Source organism: Notamacropus eugenii, chromosome 1, assembly GCF_028372415.1.
Source record: "Notamacropus eugenii isolate mMacEug1 chromosome 1, mMacEug1.pri_v2, whole genome shotgun sequence".
Lineage (NCBI taxonomy): Eukaryota > Metazoa > Chordata > Mammalia > Diprotodontia > Macropodidae > Notamacropus > Notamacropus eugenii.
In genome coordinates this window covers 312,946,590-312,964,769 of record NC_092872.1, presented here as the reverse complement: position 1 = coordinate 312,964,769, position 18,180 = coordinate 312,946,590, and the positions used below count along the sequence as shown (strand labels likewise).

Sequence of the window (18,180 nt, the reverse complement as noted above, 5' to 3'; positions counted from 1 at the left end):
ATTGCAACAGTCACCTCAGTTTTTCTGTGTAAAAAATTTAAAGGATTTAGCTAAGTATTGCAGGAAAACTAAAGATGATAAACAATATAGTGGAAAGAATTTTTCTGATTTGCATTAAGTCAGTTCTTTCACCACTCCTTTTTTGAATTAGCTGACAAAGCTGTTGCTCTGGCAACAAATTGTCCTGCTCCACAGAATACCAGGAGAATCTTAATAAATGGAAATTTTTAGCTACTGCCTTATGTGAGGGGTAAAAGGATTTTAAACATTTGAATGTTTTGGGCAACCAGCTCAATTCATATTTATATAGATGAAGTGTGTAGTAGTTTTGTGTTTCTTTGATATTTATGGAAGTAAATATACTCAGGGCATGTAGTATAAGTGTAATTTCACACTTGTAACTTTCCAACATTGATTTTTCCAGCTTTTCCTAAACCAGTAGTTCAAAGACTTCGATTCTTAATACTTATTTTCAGTGAACTTGGCATTATTTTTTCTTTTCGCTTTTTAAAATTTGATTTATTTATTTTTAATTTTCAACATTCACTTCCACAAGATTGTGGGTTCTAAGTTTTCTCCCTATCTCTCCCCTTTCCCCACCCCAAGGTGATGTGCATTCTAATTACCCCTTTCCCCAATCTGCCCTCCCTCCCATCACTTCTCCCCCCCCTTCTCTTATCTACCCTTCCTCTTCTATTTTCCTGTAGGACAAGATAGATTTCTATACCCCATTGCCCATGTACCTTATTTCCAAGTTGCATGTAAAAACAATTTTTGACATTTGTTTTTAAAACTTTAAGTTCCAAATTCTTTCCCTTCCTCCCTCCCCATCCACCCTCCTTGAGAAGGCAAGCAATTCAATATAGATTATACATGTATGGTCATGCAAAACACTTCCATAATAGTTGTGTTGTGAAAGACTAATTATATTTCCTTGCATCCTATCCCCCCATTCTATTTTTTCTTTTGACCCTGTCCCTCCTCAAAAGTGTTTGCTTTCTGACTACCCCCTCCCCCAAATTGCCCTTCCCTCTAACATCACCACCCTTTTACCCCCTTCCTCCCCACTTTGCTGTAGGGTAAGATCAATTTCCATACCCAGTTGAGTATGTATGACACTCTCTCCTTAAGCCAAATCTGATGGGAGTGAGGTTGACTCATTCCCTCTCACCTTTCCCGTCTTTCCCTCCACTGTAACTTTTTCTTGCCTCTTTTAAGTGAGATAATTTATCTCATTCCACCTCTCCCTTTTTCCTTCTCCCATTATATTCCTCTCTCACCACTCAGTTTTACTTTTTAGATATCATCCCTTCATATTCAACTTACCCTGTGTTCTCTGTCTTTATCTGTCTCTGTCTTTGTATCTGTTTCTCTCTATATATGTATGTATTTATGTATTCCTTCCAACTTAGCTAACACTGAGAAAGGTTTCATGAGTTACAAATACCATTTTTCCATGTAGGAATGTAAACTGTTCAACTTTAATAAGTCCTTTATGATTTCTCTTTCCTGTTTTCCTTTTTGCACTTTTCTTGAGTCTTGTATTTGAAAGTTAGATTTTTCTATTTAGCTCTGGTGTTTTCATCAAGAATGCCTGAAAGTCCTCTATTTCATGGAATGTCCATTTTTTTCCCCCGGAAATATTATACTCAGTTTTGCTGGGTAGGTGATTCTTGGTTTTAATCCTAGCTGCTTTACCCTCCAGAATATCATATTCCAAACCCTCTGACCTTTTAATATAGAAGCTCCTGGATTTTGTGTTATCTTGATTGTGACTTTACATTTCTTGATCTGTTTCTGGCTGCTTGCAATATTTTCCCCTTTACCTGGGAACACTGGAATTTGGCTACAATATTCCTATGAGTTTGTCTTTTTGGATCTCTTTCAGGAGGTGATCAGTGGATTCTTTTAATATTTATTTTGGCCTCTGGTTCTAGAATATCAGGGCAGTTTTCTTTGATAATTTCTTGAAAGATGATGTGTAAGTTCTTTTTTTGATCATGGCTTTCAGGTAGCCCCATAATTTTTAAATTTTCTCTCCTGAATCTATTTTCCAGGTCATTTGTTTTTCCATTGAGATATTTCCACATTGTCTTCTATTTTTTCATTGTTTTGGTTTTGTTTTATAATTTCTTGGTTTCTTATAAAGTCATTAGCTTCCATCTGCTATTCTAATTTTTAAAGAACTATTTTCTTCAATGAGCTTTTGAACCTCCTTTTCCATTTGGCTAATTCTGCTTTTTAAAGCTTTCTTTTCCTCATTGGCTTTTTGGACCTCTTTTGCCATTTGAATTAGTCTATTTTTAAGGGTGTTATTTTCTTCATCATTTTTTGGGTCTCCTTCAGCAAGCTGTTGACTTAACTTTTCATGATTTTCTTGCATCTCTCTCATTTCTCTAACCAATTTTTCCTCTACCTCTTTTACTTGATTTTCAAAATCCTTTTTGAGCTCTTCCATGGCCTGACACCATTGCATATTTATTTTGGAGGTTTTGGATATAGAAGCCTTGACTTTTATGTCTTCTGATGGTATGTATTGTTCTTCCTCAACTGAAGGGATGGAAGACAATACCTGTTCACCAAGAAAGTAACCTTCCATCATCTTATATTTTTTCCCCCTTTTTGGGCATTTTCCCAGATGTCAGTTACTTGACTTTTGAATCCTTTGTCAAGTGGAAGGTATATCTAGGGATCTGTAAGTTCTCAGTTCCTCTAAGGTGGCACAATCAAGGGAGAGGAGTTTACTCCTGTCTTGGCCTGTGCTCTGGCCTGGGAGCAACCACAAGCTGCTCTGCCCAGGATCTACTAGTAGAATTCCCTCTCCACAACTGCCTCCAGCTCCAACCCACTGCTGCTCTTCCTCACCCTAGGGCTGCCACTCAGGGCTGAGATCCAGATCTGGCTGCTCAATTCCCCCAAGGTCATTAGCCTGAGGGCACCAAAAATGGGACTTGTCTCTCAGGTGAAAGAGCTTTCTCACTCACCTTTGAAGCTGTCTTTTGGGTTGGTGGGTTGAGAAGTCTGGGAACTGCAGCTGCTACCCATGATTCCATGCCCTGAAGCCTGCTCCACACCATGCCTTGTGGCCAATGCTGGACTGAGCTCAGCTCTGAGTCCGGTGTGATGGACCTTTCCTGTTGACCTTCCAGGCTGTCTTGGACTGGAAATCTGTCATTTTTCACTGTCATTTTGTGGCTTCTACTTTAGAATTTCTTGGAGTCATTTTTTTTACAGATATTTTTTGGGCTGTTGTGGGGAGAGCTTCTATAGGTCCGTCCTTCTATTCTGCCATCTTGGCTTCACCCCCGTGATTTTATATTATGCCATAATTGTTTAATATATTGATACTTTAATAGTTCAGTAGTATAGGTGTTTGAGCTAGAAGTGATTTAGAGCTAGAAGGTCATCTACTTCAACCCCATTATTCTATAGATAAAACACGTAAGACCCAGAAATATTAAATGCCTTGTCCTAAACTCCCAGAGGTAGTAAAGTGACAAATCCAGGATTTAAACCTAGTTCCCTTGATGCCAAATCTGCAATTTACCCAAACATCTAGAACTTCTGATTTTAAAGTCAATATAGTCTTACACTTTAAAAATCATCTAGTCCAACTTCTTCCCAGGAATCCCCATTACAACATCACCTGCAGTTGATTGGACTAATCCACCTAAATCAGAACACTCCAGTTGACAGGGCCCTGGGTAGGGTCTCCCATGGCAGACAGCACATTCCATTGCCAGACAATTCTAATTGTTAAGAATCTCTTCCTTATAGTGAACCTAAATTTGTTTCCATGTAACAACACAATTTTTTCCATTGAAGCAATGTAAATGTCAGGTGGGCATCCAAGGTCAGTCTGCAAAAAACTTGTTTAACCCTTGTTATGGGAAGGTTCAACTTGACAAAGGGAACATTCTTACCCTCATGTCCAGCAGTTTTGGGGGTAGTTGAATTAAGGATGGCTAGATGGGTGGGGAATGTGGAGTAAAGGGGCTCTTCTCTTGGGAAGAGGATAGATTTAATCTGAATAGATAGTGTCACTTTACATTTATTTGTATAAAATGAGGTAATTTTTTCACTCCTTGGGTGGAATGTATTAGAGAACAGAGGATAATTGGGTAATCTAGATTAAAATTCCCTGGCTGTATTTTGAATATATGGGTTGGGTTTAAGTTAAATATTTCCTATACACCGTACTTCATTTGGTAATTTTAAAAGAATTAAATGTAATAAAATAGGTTTACTTCCAAAATTGTTGAATATAACATTTATTAGGTGTTTAAGGAAATATTTCTGGATCTTTCAAGTATGGGTCTTTTGATTATTATAAACATTCACTTACTGGATTCTAGGTAAATAAGAGCTTTAGTTTAATTTTCAGTAATTAACCTGCTTTCATTATTGTATGGACTAGATTCCATGACTGAAAATTCAGGCTAATATGAGATTGCAAGTAAATTTGCTTTGGATTTCCTACAATATTTTAGAATCTGCCTTATTTACTTCCTAAATTAAAATAAGTTTAAATTTTATTTTTGAGACCTTTGGGAATGTATTAAAACGTTAAAATATTCTTGGGGTGTTGCTGAATCAAATTTGGGAGTTAGTTTTAATTTTCTAGGAGTATGTGTGCCATGCATTCCCCTGTTTTCTCCCCCACACTTAAGCATAGAACTCAAAACTGAATTGCTAAGACTCCTACACAAATTTTTGCTGACTTGGAGTTAGAGTTATTTAGTGCTACTTTTTGCTTAGTATTATATAAAACTCCAGGACCCTCCTCCACAAATCTGGTATCAGCTTATTTTAAAGAAAATGAAAACATATTAATTTATACTATCACCTGTATTGGAATTTATATAAATAGTTTTATCATGTTCCTTTTACTGAAGGGCTCAGCTCAATTTGTATAGAGATCGAATGAATTAGAACAGTGGTGAGGAACCTGCAGCTCTGAGGTCACATCTGGCCCTCTAAGTCCTCAAGTGTGACCCTTTGAATCCAGATTTGTTCTGAGAAATGTGAATTCTGTCAAAAGATTGCACTTGAGGACTTAGAGGACTACATGTGGCCTAAAGTCCACAAGTTCCTGGGACATAACTTGAACTAGAACACACACACAGACACACACACACACAGACACAAACACACACACACACACACACACACACACACACACACACACACACACACACACACACACACACACACACCACTTGATATCAGCAGTACCTCTGAATTTTTTTTTCCCAGTAGTTGGGATGAATTATGTTAAGCTTATGTCCTTTTGCTCAGTCCCCATCATGATTAAAGGCATGCATTTTTTTAGATGCTGATTGTAATTAGGAATATTGTAACACTTAGCTTCCTATTGAGAATAATTTTTTTTTACTTTTACTTTTGTCTCATCAGCACTACTTTATCCAAATGTCAGTTACCTGCTTAGGTGATGATTAAAATTTAAACATTTTTTGCTTAGCACCCTAGCAATGAAAAAATGCATGCTTTGTGTAATATCATGTATAGTATGTATCTTCAGTTCTCAGGGAAGACAGTATTTCTCTTTAATTTTTAAAAAAACAAGTTAGAACAGATAGTCTGTATTAAGAATATTTATATTAAAACTCTTTATTTAGCATTAATATTTGTCTCAAAGTGAATTTGTTAGAGTTTTTCCTGTAGTTTTAGACAAGAAAACATTTAAGGGTTTTTTTTTTTCTTTGGCTTCTGGACCTTTTTTCTGAGGCAGATAGAGTGTTGGACTTGAAGTTGGGAAGAGCTGAGTTCAGATTCTTCCTAAGACATTTACTTAGCTGCGTGAACATGAACCCTCTGTCAGCCTCAGTGTACTCATCTCTACAATGGGGTTAATAATAACACCTATCCCATTAAGTTGTTGAAGATCAAATGAGATGATGAAGTGTTTCACAAATCTTTAAAAGTATTGTATAAATGGTATTTTTATTATTACTCTCCCCTCCTCCCTTTTCCAGCTTAGTGACATCTGTATGGACATCTGTGGAGTTCTACATCCATCCCTCTACCTCTAATTAGCACCCAATACACTGTATCTGTTGGGTGCTCAATCTCATAAGCTCACAGATGGGATTTTTCCTAACACTGCTATATTGCTCTTGTACTTCAAGTGCTGTAAACTCTGGCATTCCTGAAGGCAAAGGGTCAAATCCTTACCTTCTCTGTTATGTAACTGAATCGTGAAATTATTCTCCTTTTTGGTAGTGCCTCATATCCCACCCAAGTGATTGTAATAGCTCTCCTAGGCCCAGGTAATAAATGGCATAGATTTGTGGGTCAGCAAACTGTGGCCTACTATTTGCTATGTGGCTAGTGAACTAAGAATAGTTTTATACTTTTAAATACAATAGTTTCTTTCAAAAAATGTAAAAAATCATTGTACAATTTGGAGATCATTGAAGAGGAGGTGCTTAATTTGACCTTTTAGCTATAGTTCCCTGATCCTTGGAATAATGATTGTTTTGATAAAACAAGAGTTAAGAAGTAAATTTATTTGAATTTTAAGGCTGTAGTTGTCAAAACACAGACAAGTTTACATGTTGATCTGATTCTGGTTCAATTGAGTGCTACAGTTTCCCTTTATCTCTACTGTTAATCTCAAATGATAACTTTAGGTCTGATGGGGGTGAGGGAGAGGTACCTGTTATATGATAATGGAAATGCCAGGGACAAAGTTTCTAGGGCCTTGCCTTTCATTATATATGAAATAAACAAACCTCTACTTTCTACTCACCTTCCATTATAGGGTCTGCTGTGAAGTAGCATCGTAAGTTCATATTTGGCTTAAATTTCCAGCTATGCCCACAGCTCAGTTCCCTTTCCAAAGTTCACTTTCATCAGAGTGGCTTCTCCCTTCTGTCTGACTCCTGTGCACATGTAGGCCTGACCCAGCTTAGGAAGAAATGATAAATTTGAGGAATTCAGAGAAATATGAGGAGGTTATTAAATGAATTGAAGCAAAGTAAATTAAGCAGAGCCATCAAAATATACATAGAACTACTGTAATGTCAATGGGAAAAAATAAAATGAAAGCAATGACTGTGTAATGCTAATAACACAGGTCCTAGAGAAGAGATAAGAAAATGTACTTCCTCTTCTTGAAAGAGGATGGAGGGAGGGGAAGTCTCTCTATGTGTATAAAATATTGTCATATTGTTGTAGGCCCATGTGTTGATTAGTTTTGCTAAATTGAGTTTTTTGTTTATTTTTAGAAATCTTTGTTACAAGGGAAGTTTTGATGGTTGAGGAATGGTTGTGGGGGGAGAGGGGAAGATATTTAGAAATGAATTGTGTTGATAAAAAAAGGCATTAAAAAATGTCAAGTAGGAAGGAGGGATATAGGTGAATTTAAAAATCCTCACCATGCTCAGTTTGTGAAGCATGAATCTTGTAGATCCCATGGGTACTATCTATTCAGACATAGTAACTATTTCTTTTTTACCCAGGAACCCTGAGGGTCTTGCCCTCCCAGTTTGATTTTTTTTTCTCTTTATTAAAATGGGCTAATCCATGAGTAATTACTTAAAGAGGCCTATTCATTGAATGAGTGCATCTCACTCAAAATGAGAATCTGGTAAGACAATAGCCCAAAATATCCAGGGTCACACATTGTATCCTGGGCCATCTCTAGTCCGGCTGATGAATATCAGGCCACAGGACCCAGCTGGCTCTGGAGGAGAAAGTAAAGCTGGTGACCTTGCACAGCCCTCCCTCGCTCAAATCAAAGTCAAATGCAAGTCGTGTCATCATCTTGATGTCATGGTCCTCTTCAAGAAAGAAGGAGAAATACAACCTGTGAATAATGAGAACATATAGTAATGCTTATATTTTGAAGACAAATAGTGACTGCCATCAAAAAAAAAATCCACCTTATTTAACTTTTCACTTGGTGGTGAGTCAGAGTTAGGTAACTTACTCTTGAGCATTTTAGTTGGTAGATTATTTTGGGAAGATCCTGAAGTACTTGGAATGGGTACCAACTGAAGGTCCTTGGGAAAAGGATTATAACAGATGCAGGCCTAGGTGTACCCAAAGGCCTTTGATTTCTAGTCAAATGAAATTAATGTGAGCCATCCATTTTGACTTTTCTCTGTTTGAATTATCTCATATTGTCTCCTGAGAAAAATAAGACAAATGTAGTTTTATCTTTTGTAAATAGTAGCTATTGATTAAAGCCTATTTGTAGCAATTTAGTTCTTGACCTCATAAAAAAAACTAGCATATAAAAATCCAGAATATTTTTGTAGAGAAATATTTTGAAAATATGGTATACCAGATTGGTCTGTTTTATTCCTGAGCCAACAAGGTATGGTCTTTATCTTTAAATACCATTCCAGTTGCGTTTTGTTTAGTCTGATATCCTTTGTCTTTGGAGCACCTTATTTTAACTCTAGTAGAAGCTGTCCTAATTAAAATATGTTTTATGCACTATAATTTGTAAATCTGAAGGAAAAGATTTTGACCAATTTATAATTGGTTTTGAAGACTACTAGATTTAGCAGTATATAAAACTTGCCTTTGTATTAAAATTCTAATTCATACTTTTCATCTTTTCTTAGATTTCCTTAATGGAGCGAGTCTCATAGTATTATCATGAAGTTTCTATTTCAAGAAGTTTCTTCTGGAATAAAAATGAATTTCATATGGCACAATCAAGATAATTGGTTTGATATATAAAAAAGTGGTGCATATTCTTAATAAATAACAATGACAACTTCCCATATGAATGGGCATGTTACAGATGAATCAGACATTGAAGTAAAAAATATTGATCTGACATCTCCAGAAGAACCTCAGAGACATCGAGAGATGGCGGTTGATTGTCCTGGAGATTTGGGAACAAGAATGATGCCAGTACGTCGAAGTACACAACTAGAACGAATTCGCCAGCAGCAAGAGGACATGAGGCGTAGGAGAGAAGAAGAAGGGAAAAAACAAGAACTGGACCTTAATTCTTCCATGAGACTTAAGAAACTAGCACAAATTCCTCCCAAAATTGGAATAGATAATCCTATATTTGATACTGAGGAAGGAGTTGTCTTGGAGAGTCCTCATTATGCTGTGAAGGTACTAGGTAAGTAGAAAATATAAAGTAATATAAAATACATGCTTTGATATACATGTATAATTAATTTTATATCATAAAATATCAAAAGTCAGGAGAGATGTAAAAATGAGTGAAGTTGTAAGGAAAGAGCCAGAATCTTGTTATAGAATCACAGAAATTCCAGTTTTAAGGAAACTCTGAAGCCTCATATCTAGTCCATCCTGTACCTAAACAAAAATCCTTTCTACAAGACTCCAGTAAGTGTTCATCAAGTTTTTTCTTTCAAGTCCTATAGTGAGTGGGAGTACTGCTTTTTTTTTTTTTTCAAAAGAACAAGATAACATGATTACTGCTTTGAATTATCATTTGAAATCCAGTACCACTGGTCCCACTTCTGGCTTACTTTTCCCCCATAATTTCCCTTGAGATTCCTGAACTTTTGTTTTTCCAAATCAGTATATTTAGTTGTATAAAGAAATCCTTTGATAGTTGACCATTTACAGATTAAATCTGTGAAGTCAGATGGTAGTGCCATTTTTTACATTGATAGTGACCTACCACGAGTAGTTGCTGTTTTTGGACCTGGCTTAGAGTGAATGTCAATAGTACCAGTTTCTCTTCCAAACAACTTTGAGGCTCCTGCCTCTCCCAGTGTGATTTATGTATTTATTTTTTCTTTTCTGTTAAATGGGCCATCCCCTGACTACTTTTAAAGAGGCCTATTCACTGAATGGGCATTACCTCACTTTAAGTGAGTACCTGAAAAGGCCTTAGCCTAAAAGGCTAAGACCCATTGTAAATGGGACATCTCCAGTCATCTTGATGAATATCTGGTCACTGGATTCAGAAGACTATGGAGGAGAAGTGAGGCTGGTGACGTTGCACAGCCCTCCCTCACTCAAAACAAAGTCAAGTGCAAGTCATGTCGTCATTTCTCTGATGTCATGGACCTCTTCAAACACGAAGGATGAACACAATCACGAGCAGTTAATATCTCTTCATTTTTTAGTCGTCCTCTTTTATTTAGTTTTGTAGTTGTATTTATATAATCCCTGTGTATTTCTTAGTAAATGGCCTCCCAGATATTTTACACATTCTGTTGTTATTCAGAATGAAATTTTTTTCTATCTCCTCTCACCGATTTTTCTAAAAGAAAAGCTGATTTTGTGGATTTACTTTATATCCATTTACTTTACCAGTTATTATTTCATTTAATTTTGCGGACTCTCTAGAATTCTAGAATCTGGAGTCTCTAGAATAAATTATCATGGCATCTGTAGAAAGTGATAACTGTTTATGCTGTTTGGCTACATTTCCCCCCTCAATTTCTTTTTCTTGTTTTATGATTTCACAAGGGAAAACCAGGTTGATTGAGGTTAACACAATTTGAGGAGTGAAAGAAGAGGCAATGAATCTAGACTAGAAAACTTTTTAAAAGGTGTTTGAGAACATGACAGTGTATGCAGTGTGATAGTTATGAGGGATGATGGGTTCTAGGGAATATTTTCTTAAGAAAGAGGAAAACTTAGATATGTAAATAGGTAGGTAGAAAACCAGTAAGTAGGGAAAGATTGAAGGAGAAAGAAGGGGGAAGGAATCTGGTTGAGAAAGAGGCTGGGCATGGAACCAAGAGTAAAAATAGAAGGGTGGTAACCTTGGTGAAGAAGAGATTTAAGAAATAGAGAAATGGTTGGGGGTAAAGTCAAGGTGCTTGTGAAGAGGGAATTGTCAAATGAGAAGAGATAACACCCATCAAATGATATTTGGGCATTGGAGTGTAAAGTATGAAGTCAAATCCTATTGGTGGGGAGGAGTGGTAAAGAAAATTCTGAAAGAAGGTTTAAGGAGAAAAGAGATTGGTACTAGATCCTGTAGGGAGTGGGATTGGGGAATTAATTAGGGAGTATTGGCTACTTGTAGTGAAAGCCCAGTTAAGATTGCCACTATTTCAGGAAATTTTCCATCTCTATTAAGCAGCACATGAGCATTAGGGAAGGAAGCAAATGGTGTGTAGGTAGTCCAGGGTAGGGGTTTGGCAAGGTGTGAGCAGTAACAAAGCAAAGTTGTTGGGGAATCTGGAGTAGAAGGTTGAAATGTTCATCAGGGATCAGAGATTAGAATAGAAGGAGAGTATAGTCAAAGCTGTGGTAACCCCTAATTAAATACCTTGGGGGATGAGAGATTGTTAGGTGGTGGTTAGGAAGGAAAAAATTAGTTTTGGGGGGAGGAAGGCAGACAGAGAAATAGAATGGTAGTGACTGGATAAAGGAATTTCAACATGGATTATTTAAGTGAACTCTTCCATATGAGTGATAACATGATCAAGGGTATATCCATTTTTGTGCATAGCTCAGATAGTTCAGATATCTGGATCAGTTTTTTTTGTCCCCCTAGAAGGAATTTGTTAATTCCTCTTCTTCCTGTGTTTTTGCAAATTATTTTTGTAATATTGGAATTAATTGTTCTTTGAATTTTATATAGAATTTGCTTGTAAAATCATATGATCTGAGATTTTTTTCCCAGTGGGAGAGTATTTTGGTTTATAAAATTTATTTTCTTCTTCTGTCAATCTTGGTATTTCATATATTTGTAAATTTTCATTTCAATTAAGTTATAATAATAGCATTAATAATAAGTGTCATTTACATAATGTTATAAGGTTTAGAAAGAGCTTTACAAATATAAAGTAATTTTATCCTCACAATAACCCTTCAACTTAGGTGCTATTATTATCCTCATTTTAGAGATGACGAAACTGAGCTACATAGAGGGCAAACATCTTTCTTCCCCTGGGTCATAGAGCTAATAAATGGCCGTTATAAATTTTGTTGGCATATAATTGGACAATATAATTTCTCATAAATTTCTTTCCCAATTCTTTCATCTTCTGTCTTTTGTTGAAACCTGGCTCCTTGCCACACTTTCCAGCACTGGTTTTACTGTAACTCATTCCCTTACTCTTCTCTCTTACCTCCATCACCCAGTAACTTCTCGTCCTTTTGTAGTTCAGTCAGCACATATCTACTACTCAGTCAGAATTCTGTGATTGTTGTATTCTGATCTCCAGTTTCACTTCTCTTCTTCTTTTTTTAAATTGAATTATTTTATTTGTTTTGAGTGTTTGACAATCACTTCCATGTATCTTAGATTTTTTCCACTCCCTCCCTGAGACAGTGTACAATCTTACATAGGTTTGACACGTACATTCCCATTAAATGCATGTTGCATAGAAGAATTAAAATGAATGGGGGAAACCATAAAACAAAACATAATACAAAAGAAAATGGTCTGTTTCTGTTTGTGATCCAATTCCATAGTTCTTTCTCTGGATGTGGAAGGTGTTTTACCTCAAGAGTCCAGTGGAAATTTTTGAAGTCCATGCATTTCAACAAAGTACTAAGTACCAGAAAAATTCCTGGCACGCTATGGTTGTTGCTGTGTACAGAGTTCTCCTGGTTCTGCTCCTTTCATTCAGCATCAGTTCATATAAGTCTTTCTAGGCTTCTCTGAAGTCTTCCTGTTCACCCTTTCTCATAGCACAGTAGTATTCCATTACATTCATATACCACAACTTTTTCAGCCATTCCCCAATTGATGGGCATCCCCTTGATTTCCAGTTTTTGACCACTGCAAAGAGAGCTGCTATAAGTATTTTTGTACATGTAGGACCCTTTCTCATTTCTGTGATGTCTTTGGAATAGAGTCCCAGGAGCAATATTGCTGGATCAAAGGGTATGCACGTTTTTGTAGCCCTTTGGGCATAGTTCCAAATTGCTCTCCAGAATGTTTACAAATGGGAAGGTGATACTTGTTGATCTTGAGAATTGAATATTTATTATGAAATGTAAAAGGGATATACATAGATAGAGGGAGTGGGTATAAATTAAATGATGTGGTGATAACGAAATGTGATTTAAGGGTGTGAAGGGCTTGCAATGGGAGATGTGAAAAGGAGGAGACAGAAAAAAATAAATTCCTTCACAGGAAGAGGCACAAAAATATATTATGGTAGAGGGAAAGAGGGGAGGGAGATGAGCGTTGTTTGAGAGGTACTATCATCTAATTGGACTCAAGGAGGGTGCAACAAATTCAGTTAAGTATAGAAATACAATTAGCTCTTTGGGCAGTAGGAGGGGAAGGGAGAAAGAAAAGGGGGTAAGCTAAAAGGGAGGGAAGAAGTAGGAAGGAAAAAGGGGATTAAAAGGGAGGGGGGCTGAAAGAAGGGAGGGAAGACTGAGGAAGGCAGTGTTCAAAAATTAAAACTATTGTGGAGGAGAGAAATAAAAGCATAAACCATGAGATAGAGAGAAAGACACAGATAGTAATCATAACTGTGAATGTGAATGGGATGAACTCCTCCATAAAACAGAGACCGATATCAGAATGAATTAAAAACCATAATCCAACAATATGTTGTTTACAAGAAGCACATTTGAAACGGAGCATTCACTTCTCTAATTTCCTCAGTGAATTTAGTGCCTGGCTCATAAATTTCCTCCCCAACTCCTTCTCTGCCCTCATTCTCAGGCACAAGTAAACCATAATCAAAGCTTTAAAAATGAATGTTAAAATTGTTTTTACATATAAGTGGGGAAAAATAAAATACTAGATAAGAATTACCCCCCCCCCAAAAAAAACCCCAATAACCTCACTTCATTCCCTCTTACGTTTTCTAGCAGGTGTAGAAAATAGTCTTATATTATTTGAATGTCCTTTCCCTTGTCTTTTTCCTGATCACTTGTCAAAACAATTCCTGAACTCTGGCCCTGTGTCTCCTGTCTCTGATAAATGAGAGTTCACCTTATCTTGCTCTAACTAGGCCAATACACCATCTCTAAGCTGTCGCTTTACCATCCAAGCAAGGGTGGTATAACCCCTACCAAGCTCCTGTGTTATAGATCCTTTTTATGTGCTGTTTTTCTCCATTAGGACATATCTTCTTAAAGGACAGAGACTGTCTTGCTTGCTTGTATTTGCATCTACAGCACTTAGCAAGTGTCTGGCACACAGAATGATCTTAATAATTTCCTTTATATAATTTACATTATTCTTAACATTGAAGGTTTTTTAAATTTAAAACAAAAATCTATAGTTAATGCTAAAAGAAAAAAATGTGAGAATTTCCATATTTATGTGAGGCCAAGCAAAGTAGGATTTTTTCCTGTTTTTTTTTTTAAATATAATCAAGAAGCATAATGCCTCTATTTGAATGTGATTAAAGAAGATTTTCCCTACCCTTTGATTGTCCTGCTCTTTGAGGGAAGTTTGATGAGGGGATTTGTTTTGTAGGAGGATCCCAAGTACCTTTTGTTTTTTCTATTGAGGCACTGGATCAGATTATTAACCTTTATTTTTTGAAACATTCTCAGTAGCCCCCTTCAGCCCTCATTGCTCACCTTTCATGAAATAAAACCTTTGAAACATACTCATAGTTGTCTAAAATTTTGTTTCCTGCTTTTGAGTTCATTACTGCTGTGTTAGGATCATTCATCATTGCATTGATGAGAGTTCTTAAAATTTTTTTTAATATATAATTTATTTATTTTTCAGTTCTTAACATTCATTTCCACAAGAATTAGAATTCAAAATTTTCTCCCTGTCTCTCCCCACCCCCCACCCCAGGACAGCATGCACCCCATCTACCCCTTCCTCCAGTCTGTCCTCCCTCCTATACCCACCCTTCTTCCATCCCCCTTCCTCTCTATTTTCCTGTAGGGCAAAATAGATTTTTATACTCCATTGCCCATATGGCTTAATTTCCAGTTGCATGCTGAAACAGTTTTTAATATTGATTCTTAAAGCTTTGGGTTCCATATTCTGTCCCTCCCTCCCCACCCACCCTTATTGAGAAAATAAGCAATTCGATGTAGGTCATACATGTAACAATACAAAGCACTTCCCTTATATTTATGTTGTAAAAGACTAACCACATTTCCCTCAGTCCTATCCTCTGTCCTATCCTGCCCTTCATTTATTCCATTCTTTCCCTTGACCTGTCCTCCCATAATAGTGTTTGCTTCTGATTATCCCTTTTCTCAATTTGCTGTCCCTTCTATTATCTTTCCTCTCCTATCCCCTTCCTCCCTTGCCTTCTTGCAGGGTAAAATAGATTTCCATGTCCAATTGAGCCAGATCCTATGAGAGTAAGGCTCAAATGTTTCCTTTCCTCTTCCCCTCCATTGTAGAGCCTCTTTCTTACCTCTTTTATGTGAGATGATTTGCTACATTTTTTATGTCTCCCTTTCTCTTACTCCTATCACATTCTATTCAACAGTAAATTTTATTTTTTTAGGTGTTCGGCCTTCATATTCAGCTCACCCTGTGCCCTCTGTCTGTGTGCATAAATGCATACACATGTATACATACATACCTACACATATATAATGTACAGATATATACATACCCATACACACCTACATATATATATTCCCTCTAACTACCCTAATACTTAAAAAGGTCTCATGAATTACAAATAACATCTTTCCATGTAGCAATATAAACAATTCAATTGTAATGCATTCCTTAAGGCTTCTCTTTCCTGTTTACCCTTTCATGTTTCTCTTGATTCTTGTATTTGAAAGTCAAATTTTCTGTTCAGCTCTGGTCTTTCCAGAGAATCCTTGGAAGGCCTCTACTGTTTTTTCCCATAAAATATTATAAAACAGTTCTGCTGGATAGGTGATTCTCGGTTTTAATCCTATCTCCTTTGACCTCTGGAATATCATATTCCAAGCCCTTCGATCCGTTAGTGTGGAAGCTGCTAAATCCTGTGTTATCCTGATTGTATTTCCACAATACTTCAATTGTTTCTTTCCGGCTACTTGTAATATTTTCTCCTTAACCTGGGAACTCTGGAATTTGGCTATAATATTCCTAGGAGTTTTCCTTTGAGGATCTCTTTCAGGAGGTGAATGATGAATTCTTTCCATTTCTATTTTACCCTCTGGTTATAGAATATCAGGGCAGTTTTCTTTGATAATTCTTGGAAGATGATCATGGCTTTCAGGTATTCCTATAATTTTAAAATTATCTCTCCTGGATGTATTTTCCAAGTCATTTGTTTTTCCAATGAGATATTTCACATTGTCTTCTATTTTTTCCTTGTTTTATTTTATAATTTCTTGGTTTCTTATAAAGTCATTAGCTTCATCTGCTCCATTCTAATTTTTTTTAACTTTTTTAAAAATTTATTTATTTATTTTAAGTTTTCAACATTCATTTCCACAAAATTTTGAGTTCCAGTTTTTCTCCCCATCTTTCCCTTCCCCCCACCCCAAAATGCTGAGCATACTAATTACCCCTATCACCAATCTGTCCTCCCTTCTAACATCCCTCCTTTCCCTTATCCCTATCTTCTCTTTTGTCCTGTAGGGTAAGATAAATTTCTGTACCCCATTACCTGTATTTCTTATTTCCCAGTTGTATGCAAGAACAATACTCAACAGTTGTTCCTAAAACTTTGAGTTCCAACTTCTCTTCCTTCCTTCCTCCCCACCCATCCCCATTGGGAAGGCAAGCAATTCAATATAGGCCATCCATATATGTGTAGTTTTGCAAGTGACTTCCATAATAGTCACGTTGTGTAAGACTAACTGTATTTCCCTCCATCCTATCTTGCCCCCCATTTCTTCTATTCTCTTTTGACCTTGTCCCTCTCCAAGAGTGTTGACTTACAATTGCTCCCTCCTCCCATTGTCCTTCCTTCTGTTATCCTCCCACCCTGTTTATCCCCTTCTTCCCCACTTTCCTGTATTGTAAGATAGGTTTTCATACCAAAATGAGTATGCATTTTATTCTTTCCTTGAATCAAACGTGATGAGAGTAAGCTTCACATTTTCTCTCTTACCTTCCCACTTTTTCCCTCCATTGAAAAGTCTTTTCCTAGCCTCTTTTATGAGAGATAATTTGCCTCATTCCATTTCTCCCTTTCTCTTCCCAATATATTCCTCTGTAACCCCCTAATTTCATTTTTTTAGATATGATCCCATCCTGTTCATCTCACCCTGTGCTTGCACGCGCGCTCTCTCTCTCTTTCTCTTTATATGTATGTGTGTGTGTGTGTGTGTGTGTGTGTGTGTGTGTGTGTGTGTAATCCCACCAACTACCCAGATACAGAAAAAAGTTTCAAGAGTTATAAATATTGTCTTTCCATGTAGGAATGTAAACAGTTCAACTTTAGTAAGTCCCTTATGATTCTCTTTCCTGTTTACCTTTTCATGCTTCTCTTGATTCTTGTGTTTGAAAGTCACATTTTCTTTTAAGCTCTGATCTTTTCATCAAGAATGCTTGAAAGTCCTCTGTTTCATTGAAAGACCATTTTTTCCCCCTGAAGTATCATACTCATTTTTGCTTGGTAGGTGATTCTTGGTTTTAGTCCCAGTTTCTTTGACTTCCACGCCCTTTGATCCCTTAATGTAGAAGCTGCTAGATCTTGTGTTACCCTGATTGTATTTCCACAATACTCAAATTGTTTCTTTCTAGCTGCTTGCAATATTTTCTCCTTGACCTGGTAACTCTGGAATTTGGCTACAATATTCCTAGGAGTTTGTCTTTTTGGATCTCTTTCAGGAGGTGATCAGTGAATTTTTTCAATATTTATTTTGCCCCCTGGTTCTAGAATATCAGGGCAGTTTTCCTTGATAATTTCATGAAAGGTGATGTCTAGGCTCTTTTTTTTGGTCATGGCTTTCAGGTAGTCCCATAATTTTTAAATTGTCTCTCCTGGATCTATTTTCCAGGTCAGTTATTTTTGCATTGAGATATTTCCACATTGTCTTCTATTTTTTCATTGTTTTGGTTTTGTTTTACAATTTCTTGGTTTCTTATAAAGTCATTAGCTTCTGTCTGCTCCATTCTAATTTTTAAAGAGCTATTTTCTTCAATGAGCCTTTAAACCTCCTTTTCCATTTGGCTAATTATGCTTTTTAATGTACTCTCCTCCTCATTGACTTTTTGGACCTCTTTTGCCATTTGTGTTAGTCTGTTTTTAAAGGTGTTATTTTCTTCAGCATTTTTTGGGTCTCCTTTAGCAGACGGTTGACTTGTTTTTCATGATTTTCTTGCATTGCTCTCATTTCTCTTCCTAATTTTTCCTC

At 36.6% G+C, this 18,180-nt stretch overlaps 1 protein-coding gene across 5 annotated transcripts in view; it reads left to right on the top strand.

Moving 5' to 3' along the window:
• The window catches only part of PALS1 (protein associated with LIN7 1, MAGUK p55 family member), a 114,314-nt gene that overhangs the window by 39,680 nt on the left and 56,454 nt on the right, over positions 1–18,180 (top strand). For all 5 annotated transcript variants that reach the window (XM_072629548.1, XM_072629546.1, XM_072629549.1 and 2 more), the window contains exon 2: positions 8,598–9,112. In XM_072629548.1, the coding sequence (XP_072485649.1) occupies positions 8,746–9,112 (367 nt within the window). In that variant the 5' untranslated portion in view covers positions 8,598–8,745. The remainder of the gene's footprint in view (positions 1–8,597; positions 9,113–18,180) is intronic.